This window comes from Podarcis gaigeae, assembly GCF_964106915.1.
Source record: "Podarcis gaigeae genome assembly, chromosome: Z".
Taxonomy (NCBI): domain Eukaryota; kingdom Metazoa; phylum Chordata; class Lepidosauria; order Squamata; family Lacertidae; genus Podarcis; species Podarcis gaigeae.
Genome location: NC_139691.1, coordinates 24832704 through 24852479, shown reverse-complemented (window position 1 = coordinate 24852479; position 19776 = coordinate 24832704). Strand labels below are relative to the sequence as shown.

The 19776-nt window shown below is 44.4% G+C and overlaps 1 protein-coding gene and 1 long non-coding RNA gene across 4 annotated transcripts in view; one reads left to right on the top strand and one right to left on the bottom strand.

Moving 5' to 3' along the window:
- Window positions 1-271: 271 nt before the first annotated feature.
- Window positions 272-9854, top strand: LOC310836775 (major urinary protein 5-like). The gene is made up of 6 exons (XM_083722635.1): window positions 272-430; window positions 2947-3074; window positions 4248-4315; window positions 6244-6336; window positions 8378-8479; window positions 9643-9854. The coding sequence occupies exons 1-6, from the start codon at window positions 335-337 to the stop codon at window positions 9660-9662; spliced, it is 507 nt and encodes a 168-aa protein (XP_083578761.1). The 5' UTR covers window positions 272-334; the 3' UTR covers window positions 9663-9854.
- A 1341-nt stretch (window positions 9855-11195) lies between these two features.
- The window catches only part of LOC310836811, a 37728-nt gene continuing 29147 nt past the window's right edge, over window positions 11196-19776 (bottom strand). For all 3 annotated transcript variants that reach the window (XR_014560213.1, XR_014560214.1, XR_014560215.1), the window contains 2 exons: window positions 17512-17604; window positions 11196-11593 (listed from right to left, as the gene is read on the bottom strand). This is a non-coding gene — a long non-coding RNA (uncharacterized lncRNA). The remainder of the gene's footprint in view (window positions 11594-17511; window positions 17605-19776) is intronic.

Sequence of the window (19776 nt, the reverse complement as noted above, 5' to 3'; positions counted from 1 at the left end):
ATTTTTACCCCCCCCCCCCACACACTGAAAGTTGGCAATATTCCCTCCATTCATGGAGTGGGCTCCAGTCACAGACTGACTCTTCAGATTTCCAGTGGGACAAGCTGTGATGTGCATGGTGTGCTAGAGCTTTCTGAATATGGGTACTGATGAAACCATTTCTTCCGAAAATAACCTGGTTATCTTGTTTCCCTGTGAATAATTAGCTTCAAAGAGGTGGATAGGTGGATATGCTTAGATCTACTTTGAAGGTTATAAAGAGCCATCATGAAAGAAAGAAAGGAAGGAAGGAAGGAAGGAAGAAATCTGGTGCAAAGGTGAGCCCATTGCAAGGATGACAGGTGTGCTGTTAAGTTTGGTGTTGACTTCCTTATACTTGCTTCAAGCTTCGGACAGCATCGACATTCAGCCAGACCTTGATGTTCAAAAGGTAACAGCTCTTGTGCCTTACAACTGCCAGTTTTGCAGGACTGTGGCAACAAGATAAGTGTTCAATTTCTCCTTTTACTGCGACAGTTCAAGGCATCAAGTCAATAGCGAGGCAATAATTTGGCACTGCCATTTGGGGGCCTTGAATTTTGGGGCACGATGCCCACCTGCCTTTGGCTGCTTGCCTGAAAGTAGAGGAATGATCAGGTAGAATCAGAATCAGAAGAATCTTTATTTGCATCAGCCACTAGTCATAGCAATACAATAAAATGTACTGAAGAAAGAGGTAAAAACTTAACTATACAAAATACATTTTGGAGGTTTACATCAATAATCAAATAATAGATCTTATTCTAATTGCCCCCGCTAAAAACCTTGCAGTTTTTGCTGTCATCTTGATCATCTAAAAGAAAGGACACAGATGCAATGGTTAAGCGACCAGGCATAGACAATAATAGAGGAATAATAACCTCACTCCTCAAATAATTATAAATAGAATGTAAGTACATGAGCCACTGACTCAATACTGCCTTCTCCACCTGGACATAACCATTTTTCCAGTGGAAATTTTTGAAATTGACCCTCAAGTACAGTCATAGACAGTATATTAAATCTTGCGAAAGTGAAAGCGTGTCTGTATTTTGGAATTGTTAAATTTTGCAAAATAGGGTGCCAAAATGTCAAGGTGGAAAATAATCATACCATGGATAAAATGTCCTTATTGTGGCCAAATTATTCAGTCGCTCGATATTATATTAAATTATTTCCTTTACTGAAGCCTAGTGTTAATAACTGTTCTGGTGATAAACCAGAAAAGTAAAGCTTTTGGTTGACAATTTTAGTCCCAGCGCTCTCATGACAATCTTGTGATACAAAGTGTAGTAGACCAGTGGGGTTTAAATTTAGGCAAAGCCAATAAATAAATGTCCTACACCAAATCTGTAATTCTAAGTGCAATGAAGCATTTGGAACAAAGAATGGAACAGAAAAAGTTGCCTTAGGATCTTAGATTGAACAGCTTCTGTAGATCCAAGGTCAGGGCCTGTTCAAATCTGAGCCCCATATAATAACTGTTCGGGGTTTAGCTTTAAACACTTCAAGGGGTGATGGTATGTGTTTGCCAGCTTTTGTATGGAAAAAGCATGTCAGAATTTTGGCACTTTTCCTTTGCACATTTCTGATCGGATCAGGTAAATATTCTAACAATCCTTTAGCACAAGGGAGCATTAAATAGCACCATCTGGAGATCTTTGACATATGGAATATGGGACATTCTGGGATATGGTCTCTTATTTACTTGGTCACTGTAAATCACAAACTCCCAGGTTTGGATTTTGAGTATAGATTTGAACTTGGGTGAATTTTACTCCCAGCTCTTACTGTCTTTATGTCAGGGGTCTTGCAGCCTGCGGGCCAGATCTGTCTGTCTCCCCAATAGAGTTTTTGTTGTGCCAAAGATCTCATAATTGTGAAACTGTTACAGATTTTAAATAAACAAATTAATTTCAGTATTGCTGCTACCAATCACTGCCCTTTATTTTTCCTTTAAAAGTTTGTGACTATTTCATAATGTTCATAATGAAGCCCCATCCCACCAAACACTGTCTCCAGTCTCCACAATACAAAGCAAAAACTACTTCCTTACTTAAGAGTAATTCTGTAGCACTTGCTACATTCATGTGCCTCTTGTGGCTGATTTGTGATCTCAGACTAAAGCAGCATTTCTCTTCTCTTCTCTTCTCTTCTCTTCTCTTCTCTTCTCTTCTCTTCTCTTCTCTTCTCTTCTCTTCTCTCTGCTACGCAACCACACCATGATGTCAGAAGGAGATGCTTCTACATGGCATCTTCCTCCACATCATTGCACAGTAATCTTTATTGCTTTTCAAATAACACACAACTGAAACAAGGCAACACCTATCTATAATGTGAAGGGTAAAAGTGCTGTGATGCAGAAGAGTAGAAACACAGTTTTACACTTTTCACATATTTTTTCTGGGAAGAGAAAAAGACCACATTTCCAGTAAATGTAAACTGTGTGATAGAAAGAGGGAGGGACACTGAAATTGTGGTGCTGTGTGTGTATGTGTGCTGGACACACACACGAGAGAGAGAGAGAGAGAGAGAGAGAGAGAGAGAGAGAGAGAGAGAGATATTAGTGGATTAGTGACACACAGCACATAACATGGCCTTACCTACCTCTGGTTGGAGAGCTGTAAAAATTCCCTTTATTGCCATGGCTGAAAAATACATAAATCCTAAAACAGGCCACCACATCAGTGACGCCATTTTCCCTTTGCACAGAGGATCCAAGAAGGTCATAAGCTATGTGAGAGAGTTCTGTTTGCATCCTCTGATTCTTCCAAGCTAAGGTATCTTACACTAGTCGAGGGGCCTTAAGGAAAGGGGGGGGGGGAAACAGAGTGGGCATTGCTGCCTGGACTGATGCAAGTGGAAAGATGATTAATTTCCCTGGATGCATTTATGAAAAAAAACCACTATACCAACTTCTTTTTCTAGTTGGCTGGAAGATGGACTCTCGTTGCACTGGTGCTAGATAGAGGTGAACTAACGCATTACAACAGACATGTTATTACAGTGGAACCTGAAAACAATGGAGAAATTGTTTTTGTAGCAGAGGCTTATCAGTAAGTTCTCTTGGATTACTTTGATACCACCTTTCTTTGTGCTTCAAGATTCATGAATACACTTTTCGAAGTGGGGTAATCACTAAAATTCTAGAGTCTTGACAGCTGCAATTCTGTAGGGACAGAATATTATGCATGTTGAAAGAAGATATGTTCATGCACCTCCCTGAATCCTTCTCTTTACATTATGATGGCAAAATGTTTTCTGTGTGGGTTTCCCCATTAGCCATCACAGTTTCCAGAACTCTATTCCCCAGGCAGCTACTTGTGTTGCCCATCATGTTGGGCAAGGAATCAATACCTGGAGAGTTGCAGACCCCCCCCCCCATGACCCTCCAGGTCTGAGAATGTGATGTTGCTGGAGTTGTCAGGCTCAGAAAACACACTTTCTAGGCTGTCCTTCTCACCTCCTTCCTGTAAGAGCAAGCAGATGCAGAATAGGGCAATAGGCCTTTAGATAATGTACAGTACACTGTCTGTTGGCTCCACACCTTCTCAAGAGCTATCAGACCAGCCTGACATAATAAGGCCTCAGAAGGCATCAGCATGCCTGATTCTGAGAGAACTCTGGGCAAACATGCCAAAGAAAAGTTCTCCAGGGCCCTGCCCAGCAATTTCCCACATTGGATTGGACTTATTGACCTATCACTTGAAATGTAAGTGCTCTGCACTCTCACGCTCTACCAGACACCCAACCGCCAAGAACTTAGCCCCAAAGTAGCAAGAACACTCAGGAGCATTCCTTTTGCTGTGGAACCATCTCTTGATCAGTGGTTCTCAACCTTGGGTCCCCAGATGTTTTTGGCCTACAACTCCCATGATCCCTAGCTCACAGGACCAGTGGTCAGGGAGGATGGGAGTTGTAGGCCAAAAACACCTGGGGACCCAAGCTTGAGAAAGGCTGCTCTAGATGTTTTGGATTACAGTCCCTATCAACCCCAACCAGTCCAGTCATGTCCCTATTAGTTCCTGTATCATGCAGCCATACCAGCTGGGGCTGGTGAAGTTTAGTCTAGAACATTGGGAGGGCATTGGATTGGCAAGGATTTCCCTACATAGACTCACAAGATTTCCCCAGACCAGAATTTCAGTTGTTCAGGCATGGATGGGGTGGGAGGATGTTTCCTGCTGCAGAAACTTTTCTGATCTTATATATATTTTTCCCCCTGCCAGAGATAATGAATGCAAAGAGGTGGTGAATCGATTGATTCCGGGTGAGAAGCCTGGAATATATACAAAAGGTAACTTCAAGTGGCTCATTCCTCCCTTAGGCTGGAGGGAAATTATAACATTTTACCCACCTCCATGGGAAACCAATCTGTTCTCAAGCCACCTCTGCTCTCTCTACCTCCCTCCCCACCAGTTAGGGCTTCCTAATGGGGGCTTAATATTGCAACTCGGTCCTTGAGATAATCACAGATAGGTTGTTGGCAAGAGACTTTTTAAACTTTGGATTCCTCTGAGAAGTGACAAATACGGATTCAGTGAGGGGAGGGGATATGGGTTGTCAGCATTTTGATTCCAGTAACATTTTGAGGATGCTGCAAAAAGTGATAAAACGTTTAAAAACTAAAACCAAACCAAACATGGCATGATGAAGTCTTTGCCCATATACAGGGTGAGGGGTGGTAGCGGTGGTGGTAGAATCAGTTCTTCATGGGACCGTCCTACTCCAAAGGATATAAGGTAGGAGAGGCATCCAGCGCAGCTAGACATCTTGAATGCCCTTCTTGAGGCCCATGCTTTAAATGGCTGCCTCTGGACATTCAAACGGGTAAGGTTATTTATTGTATTACACTATTTAAAATGAACATAGTTCAACACAGTTTTGAAAAATCAAATGAGGCTATGCCATTTTGTTCTTCTGAAGCATGAAACAACGTAGTCAAGGAGATCCCAGTTATTCATGTATATTATTCATCTAGCATGCAGTCTTGTTTTGCCTACTTTTAAATAACTTATTGTACAATTTTCATTGTTTAGAGGGTTCCTGTACAAACACCCCCCCCCCACGCTTTTGGTACTTTTCTCCTTTGTTTTGGAAGAGTTAGCTGGGCAACATTCAATTCATATTTTATTTACGGCTATTAGCCCATAAAATATGTACAAACATAAAAGCACAGAAGCATAAAAAACCAATACATCTAACAACAGAAGGGGAACACCACAATGCAAGGGTGGGTCATTGAGCAGTGACAAATAACAGCTTGGGGCCCGGAAAGATCCAAGGGACGGTTCACAGAAAAAGGAGAACTGGAGACGAGATCCATCATGCACTCTCATCATAACTGTCCGATTAGTTTTTGTTGTTCTGGCTGAGATGACTGGCAGAATTCGAGACCTGGGAGAAGAGAGGGTTGAAGAAGATTGGAGGAAATTTAAGATTTATTTACAAAAATATTGTGATTTGGTGGAAAGTTAAGTAGGATGTTTGATCATAAATAATTGGCCACCACAAAATCGGATCGAAATGGGATGTAAAGTGAGATTAAGGGAAATTAATTTACAGAGGATTATATTTAAATAAGTGGTTATAAAATTTGCAAATTAGATGATAAATTGCTGGGAAAAATTTATGATGATGAAAATGGCAGCGGGAGATGTGAGGAAGTCCAAAGAAGTCATGAAACTCTGTTGAGATAAAAGAAAGGTTGTCTATTTTTGTACTTTATTTTGTAAAAACCCCTAATAAAAATTTATTAAAAAAAAAAAAGATTAGTTTTTGTTGTTCTTACTTTCACTTTCACTTGGGCATAGCACTTATTTGGTGTAAACATGCATATACTTGAGTGCAGTGTGTTCAGTGAGTCTAACTACATATTAGAAAAATGTTGTAAACTGTTTTGCTATTTGCTTTATAAAATTGTAATATACAATTTTTATGAATAAATAAATAAATAGGTGTTCATATGGTTAAAATGAGCATATAAAATAACTTGTTGGGAATTGAACTGAGTAAGTTCTTTTTATATTTCAGTTTTTGAGCTTTAAGACTCCCTCATAAGCTTTAATTGTGCCAAAGGGTTTGCATTAATTGGGGATTAGATTTAACTCATAAGGTTTCTATTTAGTCAAAAGGCTACATACCTATCAGATCTAGCAACTGTACAGGGAAAAGCAATATATGCACCCTTAAAGGATATTTTGTGTGGTTCTTTTTCACATCTAGGGCAGATCACCTTATATTTCGTGAAAGCAGATTACAGCAGATATCACATGGTTCTCGTTGACACAACAATAATGAAGGCCCTTCATCTTTATAGTATGTGCCATTGTGGATGGGGGGGAGTGCACTGGTGTGTATGTTTGCAAGGAGTGTGTGCTATTGGATGTGTCAGGTATACCTGCCAACTAAAAATATAAAAATACAGTGGTTATTTTTCTTTAGACCCACCAGAAATGTTCCACTCACTGAATTGCAATCTGAACTGGAAATGAAGTTGTTGGGGAGAGGAAAATTTCTTCATTTCCACTCAAATCATCTTCTCCCAAGTTCTTCTTTAAAAAGAAAAATGGCAGCATTTGGTTTTGTAACATTCATTTGAATGAAGTGTATGAGCTAAAACCTAAGAAAATGGAACTTGCTTGAAGTCGTGGTGCTAATCCAGTGCTTCAGCTAGTACTGCTCATTAGCCCTCATTGTTACAAAACATTCTCCATAGTTCAGTTGGTTAGAGTGTGGTGATGATAATGCCAAGGTTGTAGGTTTGATTCCTGTATGGGACAGCTGCATATTCCTGCATTGCAGGGGGTAGGACGAGATGATCCCCAGGGTCCCTTCCAACCTGACAGTTCTATGATTCTATGACCTCTGGAGAAAAATGACATGCAGAACATAGCCAAAGTATTTGAGCAGATCCAGGACTTAAGATGGACTGAGCATCATCTTGAATCAATGTGAATTGTAGGGGCTTGGACACTGCTGCAGTATAAAAGAACTTTAGATCACTTTTTCAAATTCTGAATATTCAGCAGCATAATACATTATATGAATTGGCTTCATGCACAAGCAGAAGCCATTCATAAACTATATGCATTGAAGATTTTATGAATTAAAATCTGACCTGTTTTCAGAAATATGTCTGTTGCACATTATCTGCATCACCTGGATTTCAAGGTTGTGAGCAACCCTTTCTATTTTAGTGCTGTGGTACAGTTAGCATTTGAAAGATATATTCAGCCAGCACAGCTAGATATTTTAGAACAGATTTATGCGCTATTATACATTGTGTCTGCATTGTTATGGTAGGTTAAATGGTACTTTCTATTGGCCTGTTCCCCTTTTAAGGCTGTCCATGTTCCCCTTTTAAAGCTGTCCATCCTTTTGGTGGACGTGGGTGGTGCTGTGGGTTAAACCACAGAGCCTAGGGCTTGCTGATCAGAAGGTTGGTGGTTCGAATCCCCGTGACGGGATGAGCTCCCATTATTCGGTCCCAGATCCTGCCAACCTAGCAGTTTGAAAGCACGAAGTGCAAGTAGATAAATAGGTACAGCTGCAGCGGGAAGGTAAACAGCATTTCTGTGTGCTGCTCTGGTTCACCACAAGTGGCTTAGTCATGCTGGCCACATGACCCAGAAGCTGTATGCCGGTTCCCTTGGCCAATAAAGCGAGATGAGCGCCGCAACCCCAGAGTCATCTGCAACTGGACCTAATAGTCAGGGGTCCCTTTACTATCCTTTTGGTGGCAAATCCCATGCTTTAATTAATTAATTAATTAATTATAGCCTCACATTTTTCCCTGACAGAGACTCAAGGTGGCTTACAAATTAAAAATAAGAAAAAACATAGAAAAAGCCATCATTAAAAACAATTAAGCATTGATAGAATTAAAACATGAAAGACTACTTATAAAAACAGGTCCCTGAAACTGGGATTATGGTAGATACCATTACATTTTGTCAGACATGTATAAAGGCATACTCTTTTACCCCAGAAATGTTTCCAGTATCCATTCATTTATGGTAGGTCATAATAATACTACTCACAACAATGAATGATTGGTTTCAGGATTATGCAGGTTTTGCGTACTCAAACCAAGGTTATAACAGATTAACATTGCATGATAAATAACCTAAATGGCTTTCTGTGAGCTTTGTTCAGAAAGTTGCATGTTATGGAGCTCACCAGTTTCTCACTAAGTTTGTTAAATATTTATTAATCTTTCACTCAATCATGATAGCAGCAAATAAGGCTTTATCTTATACCTCTTTAACTATGTGCTCCCAACCCAGAATATGTCTGTTCCTTCCCCCTCTCTTTCCTCATCCTAATTCTTAATGTGACATCTTTTTGGGGTCTGAAGCTAGGGAACCAGAACCATCAGCTGACATAATAGACATATACAAGGCTGTCGCCAAATCCCTGGATTTGCCAGCGGACAAGATTATCTATCTACACAGATCTGGTAAGAGTAGTTGTCATCTTATGACCTATTATTTCTCAATTTGGGGTAAATAATGGTGAAGTTTCTCTCTCTCTCTCTCTCTCTCTCTCTCTCTCTCTCTCTTTCTCTGTTTCTTCCTTCCTTCCTTCCTTCCTTCCTTCCTTCCTTCCTTCCTTCCTTCTTTTTCCTAAAACAGAACACAAGTTAGATTAAGCTAAGGAACATTGCATTGAACAACATATGTAAAAACAGCCAAACAGCCAAATAAAAGAAAGGCAGATAAAAATATATACTGTATTCTAAAAATCTTCAATTGCATCGGCCATCACCTGATCAAGAGTATTATGTCTAATGGAACAGGTGAATCCAGATAGCCTTGATAGAAGCAACTGGTGATGGATCCAGGAAGATCATTCCACAGTCAGGCTACTTGAATATAAAAGACCCGCCTTCTTTACCTCAATCAGGCATCTGGCTGAGGTAGATCAGAAAGCAGAGGTGAGGCCATTGATCTGATCAAGCACAAACAGCTTCAGATGGGAAGTGCATCTCTCAATATATCCTAGTCCCAGGCTGTAGCGTTTGTTACGTTAGTTTCTCTCAGCAGTGTAAGCTGTGTGGGCTCTAGGGTGTTTTCTGGGGAAGGGAGGCTTGAGCAACACGCTCTCTATGCACTCCCCTTCCTAAATGGGCCTACCTCTTGTGCACCATTGGTCCTGCTGCTCATTTGCTTGCCTCTCGCTCTGGATCCAATCAGCACTACCTCCTAGAATGAGTGTGGCGGAGGTGTGCAATGGAGGTTGTCTTTCTTCTCCTTGCTCCTTTTGCTACTCACCCACTTGCAGAGTGCAGGTGAAAAGCCAGCAGCAGAACCGACAAGGTCTTACAATGGGCTTCCTATTCCTGTGTGGGCTTCAGCAGTGGTGCCAACCCTGCCTGTGAATTAATGGGGAAAGGGTTGCTGGTTCTCTTAAGCCAACTTTCCTTGTACAGAAAGAGCACCTAAAATGATCAAATGGCTACAGCACCTTCCCTACAAGGAAAGAGTATGAAGGAATCAGCATGTATATTAGCGCTGAGGTGTCCATACAGCTAGAGTGTCCCTATTAGCTAGTTACCAGGTTTCTGCTCCCTGGTCCCAATTCCACGTCTTCCTATGAGACATTATCTTTTTTCTTCCACAGCTCCATGCCCGGCTGCATGAGTTAAATCCTGGAACCTGGGGTTGGGTGTGACTGCAAATATGGCTCAAATTTGTAAAACCATGCCATTTGGAAAGAAAATCAACTGGATCACATCCCTAGAGATGTAACAAAATGGTGTATCAATGCCACTGTCAGTCATTTAATTGTATTGAAAACCCATCAAAACCAATTAAAACCATCAAAGACAGAAATGTGTTCTATTTTATTTTAATCTATTTATTTTTAATTGGCAAATTTATATGCTGTCTTTCGTGACACTGCAAGACAGTTAACACAATCATAATTGCAAAAATGCACGATATGTAAAATGCAAAAAAGGAGAGAAAAAACAAGTTGCCATTATAGCTTGAATAATATATATATTTATATATATATATATATATATATATATATATATATATATATATATATGCAGGTTTTGGTGTCCTCGGGTGTCTTCCCGTGTAAAAGTTGGGGTGTCTAGGCGACGTTTCGACGAGGTCTCACTCGTCATCTTCAGGCTGGTGCTTTCGGCTTCTTGTTACTGGAACAGAGCGGGATCTCAATGTTTGAGTTCCTATAAATACTGTAGAGGGGGTGTGGTGTCTAGCCTCCAATGTTCTGGGCAGAGAGGAAGTTCCCAGGCTAGTGTGCCTTTTCTTCTTTTGTTCCTTAATTACTTGAGAGATACCTTGAGTGATTTCTTGAGTGATATCCTGAGTACCACTTAGGTGGGTCATTAGGTGTGGATTAGTTGCTAAAGTCTTTGTGTCTTGACCTCTTGAACTTTGTGAAGAGTTTTCCTGAGAAGATGGCTGTATTGCACTTAGTTGTGCTTTGGCTTGGCTTCGTGTATAGGGGCGAGCTGTGGTTTTGTGGCTTGTGTCAGCCAGATCTGTGTAGGGATTGCAGGGGGGTGCAGCATCCGGAGGTGCCACCATGGATTGGCTACTGGATGGTGTCAGTAATTCATCTGTGGAGAGGGTCTGGGTTTGGGTCTGGTGTGGTTGATTGGTGCACCCCCCTGCAATCCCTACACAGATCTGGCTGACACAAGCCACAAAACCACAGCTCGCCCCTATACACGAAGCCAAGCCAAAGCACAACTAAGTGCAATACAGCCATCTTCTCAGGAAAACTCTTCACAAAGTTCAAGAGGTCAAGACACAAAGACTTTAGCAACTAATCCACACCTAATGACCCACCTAAGTGGTACTCAGGATATCACTCAAGAAATCACTCAAGGTATCTCTCAAGTAATTAAGGAACAAAAGAAGAAAAGGCACACTAGCCTGGGAACTTCCTCTCTGCCCAGAACATTGGAGGCTAGACACCACACCCCCTCTACAGTATTTATAGGAACTCAAACATTGAGATCCCGCTCTGTTCCAGTAACAAGAAGCCGAAAGCACCAGCCTGAAGATGACGAGTGAGACCTCGTCGAAACGTCGCCTAGACACCCCAACTTTTACACGGGAAGACACCCGAGGACACCAAAACCTGCATTCCTGTACCCGTGAAAATCTACGAAAGCAAATATATATATATATATATATAATAATCTTAAAGGAATTCTGAGTTCTTTGTGGTTTCTCTGCAGTCAGTCACACAAAAGTGGGTGTGGCCAGAGGCAAAGGTGGCCAGAGCATCTTTGTATTGAAGGGCCATAGCTCTTGCCTTCCATGCCTTCTTGTCACCCCAGCTTCTTCTGGGGAGGAAAAAACTCAAACACGTGGCAGAGTTCCCAAAAATAGACCAGAGGCAATTGTTCTTCATCCAGCAGAGCTTTTACTTGCTACTGAAGGCAAATGAACATAATGGTCACTAATCCAGTACATTCAGGAATGGCACAGTCCATAAAAAATCCAGTTGCAGTACTTACAATAAAACTTACAAAAACTTATAACAAGACTAAAACTTAACAACACTACAGCATACAGAAAACAGAACACTGGAAGAAAACAAAAGAGAGGGAGAGAGAGAGAAAGTGAGTGAGACTCAGGCTCCTCCTGGTCTTACTATTATAATCAGCACAATCTTGACAAAGATAACAGAACCAATTTAAGCCAACTGTAACTCAGCTCCCCAGCAGAAATAGCCCAAACAAAAACCTTATTCCTGTTTCCTTCACATAGAAAGAAAACTTTCTTTCACAAAGAGAAGAAACCTTCTAGAACCCTCTTGAAACTAATCAGAATAGGAAAGACCTCTACACATCAGATCAATACTTTCTGTACTAAGAAATGCAAAGTGACAGTGCAGTCACTGAGTATCTCCTGGTAGGGCTGGGAATGCCCCCTGCCTTAAATTCTAGAGATCCACTGTGAATCCATGAAGAAAGTTCCAAGCTTCATGGACCTAGTGGTCTGATTCAGCATAAGTCGCTTCCTAGGCCATGCAAAAGCACTTGAAGAGAGTGGGAATTAGGACCATTAACAAGTCTGGTTGGGGATGTGGCACTGCCTGGGGAGAGTTTCAATGGAGCCCTGCATCTGAAGTTCCACATCAATGGCACCATCTCCATTTCTGCAAGCTGTTTTTTCTAATATAATTCCATTCTCATATACGTTTGATGCACACCATCTGCTTATATATGCATTTCCATACATATTGTTTGGATGGAGAACTGCTGTTCCACCATCTATTGTTCTCTAATGGTGATCGTGGGGGAGAGTCCCACACCTTGGTGCATGTTACCTAGCAACCAGCACCACATAGTACAAGACATTTTGGTCAATACTGGGTGGAGCATCTATTTTCACTGGCAGCTGGGCAGTCAGTAGCTCCTGTCTTTTTTAGTGGCAAAGGAGCCTAATGAAGTCTCTGGGGAACAATGCTGTAAAATGTCCACTCACTGGGCCTTACATGTTACTGTTGCTATACTGGCTGTTTTATATATTGATTTTGGCAGCTCTGGCGTCTGAAGAAGAATCAGGAAGCATATTGCTGAGCAATCTCAAAGAGTGAAACAACAGGGATGAACAAAAAGCAGCATGTGAAACAATTCTTATTTTGTGCATTTTGCTGTATAACAAAGCTTCTGTTAATGGGGGAAGCCCTCATCTACTCAATAACTAAGCTGAAGAAGGAGCCTTTGTGATCATTAATGAGATAAAAATAAAAACAGAGAGCTGAGTGTTGTGATTTTTTGATATATTTTTTAAAAAGAGACAAGAAGAGAACTAATTTGGTTGCTCTGAAAGGTTGTTTGTTCTACTGATGCTCCAGCTCCCAGATTCCCATACAGTCAATGCTGGGGAAAGAATATCATGGCCGCCTGTTTTTCATTCCTTACCTCTAAATATTCAATTATATCTATTATATTCCTTAGGTTATCTTTCATCTGTCTTCCTGGAAGAAATCCTTATTGATCTTGATGAATTATTTCTAGTAAGGTGCCTTTCATTCTGTTAGCTAGTATATTTGCAAATAATTTATAATCCTTATTTTTTAATAATGAAATTGGTCTGTAATTTTAACCTCCTCCAAGTCTGTTCCTTGCTTTGGAATTAAAGGCCTCTTTCCAAGTTTTTGGTATTTGTCCTGCATTTATAATTTGATTAATAATATTTTGTAGAGGTTGAATTAGATAATTTTGCAATTCTTTAAATAACATTTCGTTGTTAATCCTTCTGGTCCTGGTGCTTTACCTATTTTTGCTTGTTTAATGGCATCTGAGATCTCTGTAATATTAATAGGTGCATTTAATATTGTTAATTTTTCATTTGGAATTTTTGGCACTTTGTCTTAAATATTTTTCAATTTCTGCTTTCTTTTCTAGTCCTGCTCAGTATAAATCTGTAAAATATTTTATAAATTGTTTCCTAATTTCTTTCGTATTATCTGTTACTTTCTCTTCCATTTTAATCTTATTAATCAGATTGTTTTCCTTTTATTTATTTGCAAATAAACAAATCAATCAAAATACTTCCAGCCTGCCCACCAGAAATGACATATAGGTCAGTCAAAGTGGAAGGTTCCAAAAACTTACATCACATAGGGTGACCCCCGCAGGGACCACTGTCTGGGGGAGCACCATTGGCCCTGGCCCTGCCTGGGCACACGGACATGACCACTGCACCCTGGATCCCTTTAACAGGATACCCCAGTGTTTGGAGGGGCAGGCGGAGGCTACAACCACCCCTCCATCCAAGATAAAGGATTGCCCCGATGCCCAACCACCAACTGAGGAAAATGCTTACTGCCAAACCACTTACATCTGCATCCAAGCCTGATACTTGCTACAATGTCCGCTAACCTAATATCGTTTCCTGTGGAGGAAAGGTGTATGCTATCAGGCCAAAACAAGAGTATCTTCCAAGAATTTAATATTGAGGTGCTGAATCACCCAGCCACCCCACTCCAATAAGTGGCACCTAATTGCACAGTTAGGGACGCGGGTGGCGCTGTGGGTTAAACCACAGAGCCTAGGACTTGCTGATCAGAAGGTCGGCGGTTCGAATCCCCGTGACAGGGTGAGCTCCCATTGCTCGGTCCCTGCTTCTGCCCACCTAGCAGTTTGAAAGCACGTCAGAGTGCAAGTAGATAAATAGGTACCGCTCCGGCGGGAAGGTAAACGGTGTTTCCGTGCGCTGCTCTGGTTTGCCAGAAGCGGCTTAGTCATGCTGGCCACATGACCCAGAAGGTGTACGCCGGCTCCCTCGGCCAATAAAACGAGATGAGCGCCGCAACCCCAGAGTTGGTCACAACTGGACCTAATGGTCAGGGGTCCCTTTACCTTTACCTTTAATTGCACAGTTGATTCCCACTGGATCAGGGTTGCGCCATTGATGTCACTCAAGCATATTGGACCAGCCAAGGCATATGGTGGAGTACAAATTGTGCAGCATCTGCAAGTCTTTGATTATAGCCCATGTTAAGTAAATTCCCTTGCGTTGGCCCAAATCGTTTCCACCAAATGGATGATGAAGGTGTACGGGAGCCCTTGTGACTCGATTCTCGCCATGATCAAGCGCATAAACTCTTGCCATTTGATGCCGTGGCGGCCCAGCCAATGAATCCCATTGGGAGGCTGAGTGCAGCTCCCAAGCTAGTGGTGATGGAGTGCATCTGTGCCCGATGCACAATACTGTGCCCGTATATCCAAATGTTCTTGCTAGACGACCCTGGAATGAAATTAGGATAGAGTAGTGTGTAAGTTATTGTTTCTGACCATGTATATACCTCTTGTAGGCCTCCAACTGCCATCTGCCCATGGTCTTTATGTCCTCAGCAGAGGCACCCAAGCTCCAGGCAATAGTGGCTGCCCCAATTCTGAATGAATGCGTGGCAAACTGTTGTGCTTGCAGGCCGCACTCGGCAACTGCCTTACGCAAGACCCTAGACTAGAGAATTGATGCCTGACCGGAGGGGGGGGGATCCATCTTCATGAATGAAAAGGGGGCCTTGAACATCGGGGGCACAGCTGCAGAAATCACCTATCATCCCTAACAGGGCATGGGCCAGCACTCCCAAATGTGGGGAGGCAGATGGCAGCACCCTTGGCTAGCTGGTCTGTTTTGGATGCCTGGATGTTAATGGACAAGGAGGATGGGGTAAGAGCAGAGGTCGGCAAACTATGGCTCAGGGGCCGGATGCAGCCCCCCAGGCTCATAAATCCGGCCTGCAGACCCTGCCACCCGCTTGGTCAGTCCCCGTGCGCTGTGGATGCCTCGCTGCACAGGGACTGACTTCCGCATCGCTGGCACAGCACCTGGGTGGGCAGTGACATTGGCGCAGCTTTGGATTGGCTGCAGGAAGTTTCTGCAGCCAATCCAAAGCTTTGTCGCCCGCGAGCTGAGGTAAAACCAGTGCAGCCATGGATGGAGAGGCCGGTGGGCGGGCGGTGGGTCTGGGCTGCGCCATGCGCATTGTGATGGGTGTGTCGTGGGGCTTCAGCCAGAGCTTGGTGTGCCTGGCGTCCGGCTCAGCGCTGCTGTTGGTGGCACGCTCGGTGGCCGCCCTGGAGCAGCTGGAGGGCAAGCTGCACACCTCCTGCCCAGTGCTCCACGTGCGTGGCCTGCCTGCTGACCTGGCCTCGGACGACAGGCAGCAGTGCATGGTGCATGCCATCTGGGAGCTCCGTGGTTACGGGCCAATGGAGCTGCTGCTGCTCGTCAACAATGCTGGTGAGCGGGCACTGCCGAGACACACTCCTAAACGCGTGCAGAGTGCATTCTTCCTCCAAGTCCAGAGGCATCTGTGCTTGCAGGCTTGCAGGGTATTTATATTTTTCAAAATATAGTCCGGCCCCCCACAAGGTCTGAGGGACTGTGGACCGGCCCCCTGATGACAAAGTTTGCTGACCCCTGGGTAACAGCAATATCACATAGCTCCAGACCGCTCTGACTCACTTGGCCCGGTATGTTTTGCTCATAGACACATTCCCCCACTCTTAGTGCTCCAATGAATGGTACAGAATATGCTGCCCTGAAGAGCCTATGCCAAGGTTATCAAATTTTTTTCAATGAATCCAGGGACACTTTTCAACTTCCTACTATATAGATGGATTTTGTCAGGGGATTGATTTGTAAATCCAGGGACTGTCCCCGGGAAATGGGGATGTCTGGTAACCTTAGCCTATACTCCAAGCGGGACCAGCAAATAGCCGACAGCTTTTTCCAAATCTGCTTTAGAATGTCAAAAGTTATAGGTTATGCTTGTCAGGAGCTGGGAGTTTAAGTCTATGCCATCCTTCCAAAGGCTTTTTAACCAAGAAACCTGAGCATGGATTGATGAAAAATAAACATTTTGAAAAGAAGGCTGTTCCTGCAGCTTGGACAGTTAAAGTCTTGGCTCCATTTCCTAGAAAAGGTGAGCGGACTTGTTCCATCATCCATGTGACAGCCCTTCAAATATTTGAAGCCAGCTATCATATCACCTCTCAGAATGTTGTATTGTGGAATAGAGTCTTTGGGAAGGAGGCAAGAGGTCTCAAGGCCCCTCTCAGAACTCTCCTTCCTCCTTTCCAAAGCCCAGCACCTCACTTATCCGGCTTTGGGAAGGCAGTGTGAGAGCTGGGAGCAGGGTATCAAATGTTGCAGAGGGCCACCAAAAAAGGCCTCAAAAGGCATGTGGCCCTTGTCCTGGCAATTGGACCACACGGCCCTACATGCAAGGGTGCTCAGCATTCCCATTACATTTGCATCAGGAGCTGCAGACCTTGGTATTTCTGCCTGTTCCAATGCAATGAAGGGGCTTTGTTTTGCTAGGAATGTATCATGCGGTTAAATTTAGTGCTGGTCATGCCACAAAGAAGAGGCAAAGAGAAGCCTACAGGGCTTTTTTTTAAAAATTGCCTTGCAATTATGCTGGAAATCACATGAGAAGCAGATGTGGCTGGAGATACGTGAAGGTTGCTCAGAATTAGTACTGAGGGAATATGCAACCCTATCCGGGTTCTGTGGCTGATTTAATTTATGAGGATTCCAGAAAAACTGGAACCTGCTTTTCAAAGGTACTGAATGCTACTGGATGCCACTGGAAGCCACCAGTCTCTGCATTATTCTGTTTCCCTTTTATGAAATGCAAATAACATGCCCACTTTTACAGGAGCACCATCAAACCTTTCTCATTTGTCTTCAGAAATAGCACATCTTGGCTCTGTCTAAATCTCACTACTGAACCAGATAGAAAGACAGGAAGCTGTGTTATACTGAACAAGACTACTGGCCCCTCTGGTTCAATCCTGCCTAAGCCATGGGTAGAGAATGTGGTGACCTCCACATGATGTTGGACTGCAGCTCTCATCATCCCTGATCATTGGGCATGCTGGCTATCCCTAGCTAAACTCTCTATACCCTCCAGCAGTTCTCCAGGGTTTCAGGGAGAAGCCTGTTTCTGTCCTACCTGAAGACCTAGGCATCTTACCTCTTTGCCATGACTGGAACACAGGGCTTTTTCCCCAGCGAGTGCTCACTGGAGCTCAGCTCTGATACCTCTCAGGTGAGTGCCATTGCCATTCTAAGGGAACAAGGGAGAAGTTTCTGGTGAACTCCAGCACCTCTTTTTCTAGAAAAACAGCACTGCTGGAACACATATGTAACCAGTGTATGTGAGGGTAGTTGAAGTCACCTATTGCAACCACGGCAATGACTGCAGTAATTTCCTTACAAGCAGCGGCGTAGCGTGGGTTGTCAGCACCCTGGGCAAGGCAAGTAATTTGCGCCCCCTAACCCGGGGCAAGGCAAGTAACTTGCGCCCCCTACCCCCTAACCATGGTCATTAATACTGACGGCTCTACTCTGGGGCAAACTCCGTGGTGACTACTGCCCTCCGTGGTGTTGTTTTTGCAATTAAAGGACCCCTGCCTCAAATAAAGCATCTTGGGGATTGGGGACTGGGATTTGCCAAGGGAGCTGGGAATTGCAGTTCAGTGGCGGGACAGGGGGAGAGGGTCCCTTCCGCGTCTGGGTGCCGCGGGCCCCTTTGCGCCAAGACGCGCGTCTTTGGGCGTCGCGGCGCAGCCTTCTCGGTCTCCCTCCCCGGCCCGGCTAGCCCCGACGCGGCTTCTTTCTGGTGCGGGGAGGGGGCGCCTCTGGGGCCAGTGCGTCGGCCGGCCTCCGGCGCGGGTGGGTGGGCCCCGTCGGGGCGGGTGGGCGGTCTTGGCGTGCAGGCACTAGAGCGCAGGTGGCTCCGGCTGGGCGCTTCATTCACCGCCGGTGGCGCATTTGGCGGGCTGCGCGCGTCCAGACAGCGACCCGAGCCTGGGCGGCGTGGCGCTTGGTGCCGGAGCCTCCGCCCGCAGCGCCGTCCGGAGACCCGGCCGGAAGGAGCCTCAAGCCGGCTGTCGGACGCGGCTGAAGCAGCCAGGGCGGCATGGCAGGCAGCGGCTCCTCGGCGACTCCGGAGGCAGCGAGCGCGCCCCCCCCAGAAGTTGCGCCCGGTGCGGCCGGCCCCCCTTGCACCCTCCACGCTACGCCACTGCTTACAAGAGACCCTTTTCTAAAGTTATTGAACGCTAAAGTTATTACAGTGGTACCTCAGGTTAATAACGTAATTCGTTCTGGAGGTCCGTTCTTAACCAGAAACTGTTCTTAACCTGAGGTACCACTTTAGCTAATGGGGCCTCCTGCTGCCGCCGCGCCACTGCCACATGATTTTTGTTCTCATCCTGAAGCAAAGTTCTTAACCCAAGGTACTATTTCTGGGTTAGCGGAGTCTGTAACCTGAAGCATCTGTAACCCGAGGTACCACTGTACAAGAATGCTTCTTCTTTAGGGTGCTTTCTTGATTTCATTATACATCTCAAGAGCTGCCTGAGCCTTTTGATCAAGGAGATGATAGCAATGTCACCAGTCCTAAATTGCTCTTGAGGTGTAGTATAACAATATAGGAAAAAATAAAACATTTACATATATGAAGATAGTTAAAGCCATTGCATATTTAAAACTCCTTCTCTGCCATCTGCTGCCACTGACTCATCCCCTGTCCCACGGATTCCTCTGCCTCCCCAATTATAAGAAAAAGGGGACCAAAAGGTGGCCGTGTGGAGGGGGGGGGTGGGAGTCAGCAGCAGCAGTGGGGAGGGAGAGAAGGTGGCAGTGGAGGAGGCTTCGGCATTGGGAGGGCAGAGGAGTCAGGGGTGATGGCGCAGGAAGTGGCGGAGGTCCTCATAGGCCCTGATCTGCCACCTCTCCTTTCTGTCTCCAACCTGCCAAACTGATGCAATTGCTTTAGCTTGCCTTATGGGCAAGCTGGGCCTGGATGCAGGATGAGGAAGAGAATGGAAAGACCCGCCTTTCCAACTATTCAAGATCCAGAAAATAACACGAGGCTTGCTAGGTCAGGCCACCTCACTCAGCATTCTGTCCCCACAGCGACCAACTAGATGATTGTTTGAACCCCCACTTTATATTTTGTTTACTCACTGCATTTATATCCCACCTTTTTCTCAAAGGAGCTCAGTAGTCCGTCTCTCCCCCACTCCACATTTAATTCCCACAACCAGCCTGTGAGGTAGGTGAGGCTGAGGGGCAGTAACTGGCCCAATGTCACCTATTGGCTTTGTGACTGAGTGGGGATTTGCGACCCTGGTCACCCAGGTCCTGGTCCTAGGGGTATCTGACCACGGCATCACACTGTCTCTCATTTGTGCCACCTTGGATACAAGTCAGAGGGTGGCCTAAACAGAAA

Excerpts from the sequence above, each read along its gene's own strand:
- LOC310836775 (XM_083722635.1), top strand. The coding sequence starts at position 335 with ATGACAGGTGTGCTGTTAAGTTTGGTGTTGACTTCCTTATACTTGCTT. Across the intron at positions 431-2,946 it reads CAGACCTTGATGTTCAAAAG|TTGGCTGGAAGATGGACTCT; the intron begins GTAACAGCTCTT and ends TTCTTTTTCTAG. Across the intron at positions 4,316-6,243 it reads GCCTGGAATATATACAAAAG|GGCAGATCACCTTATATTTC; the intron begins GTAACTTCAAGT and ends TTTCACATCTAG.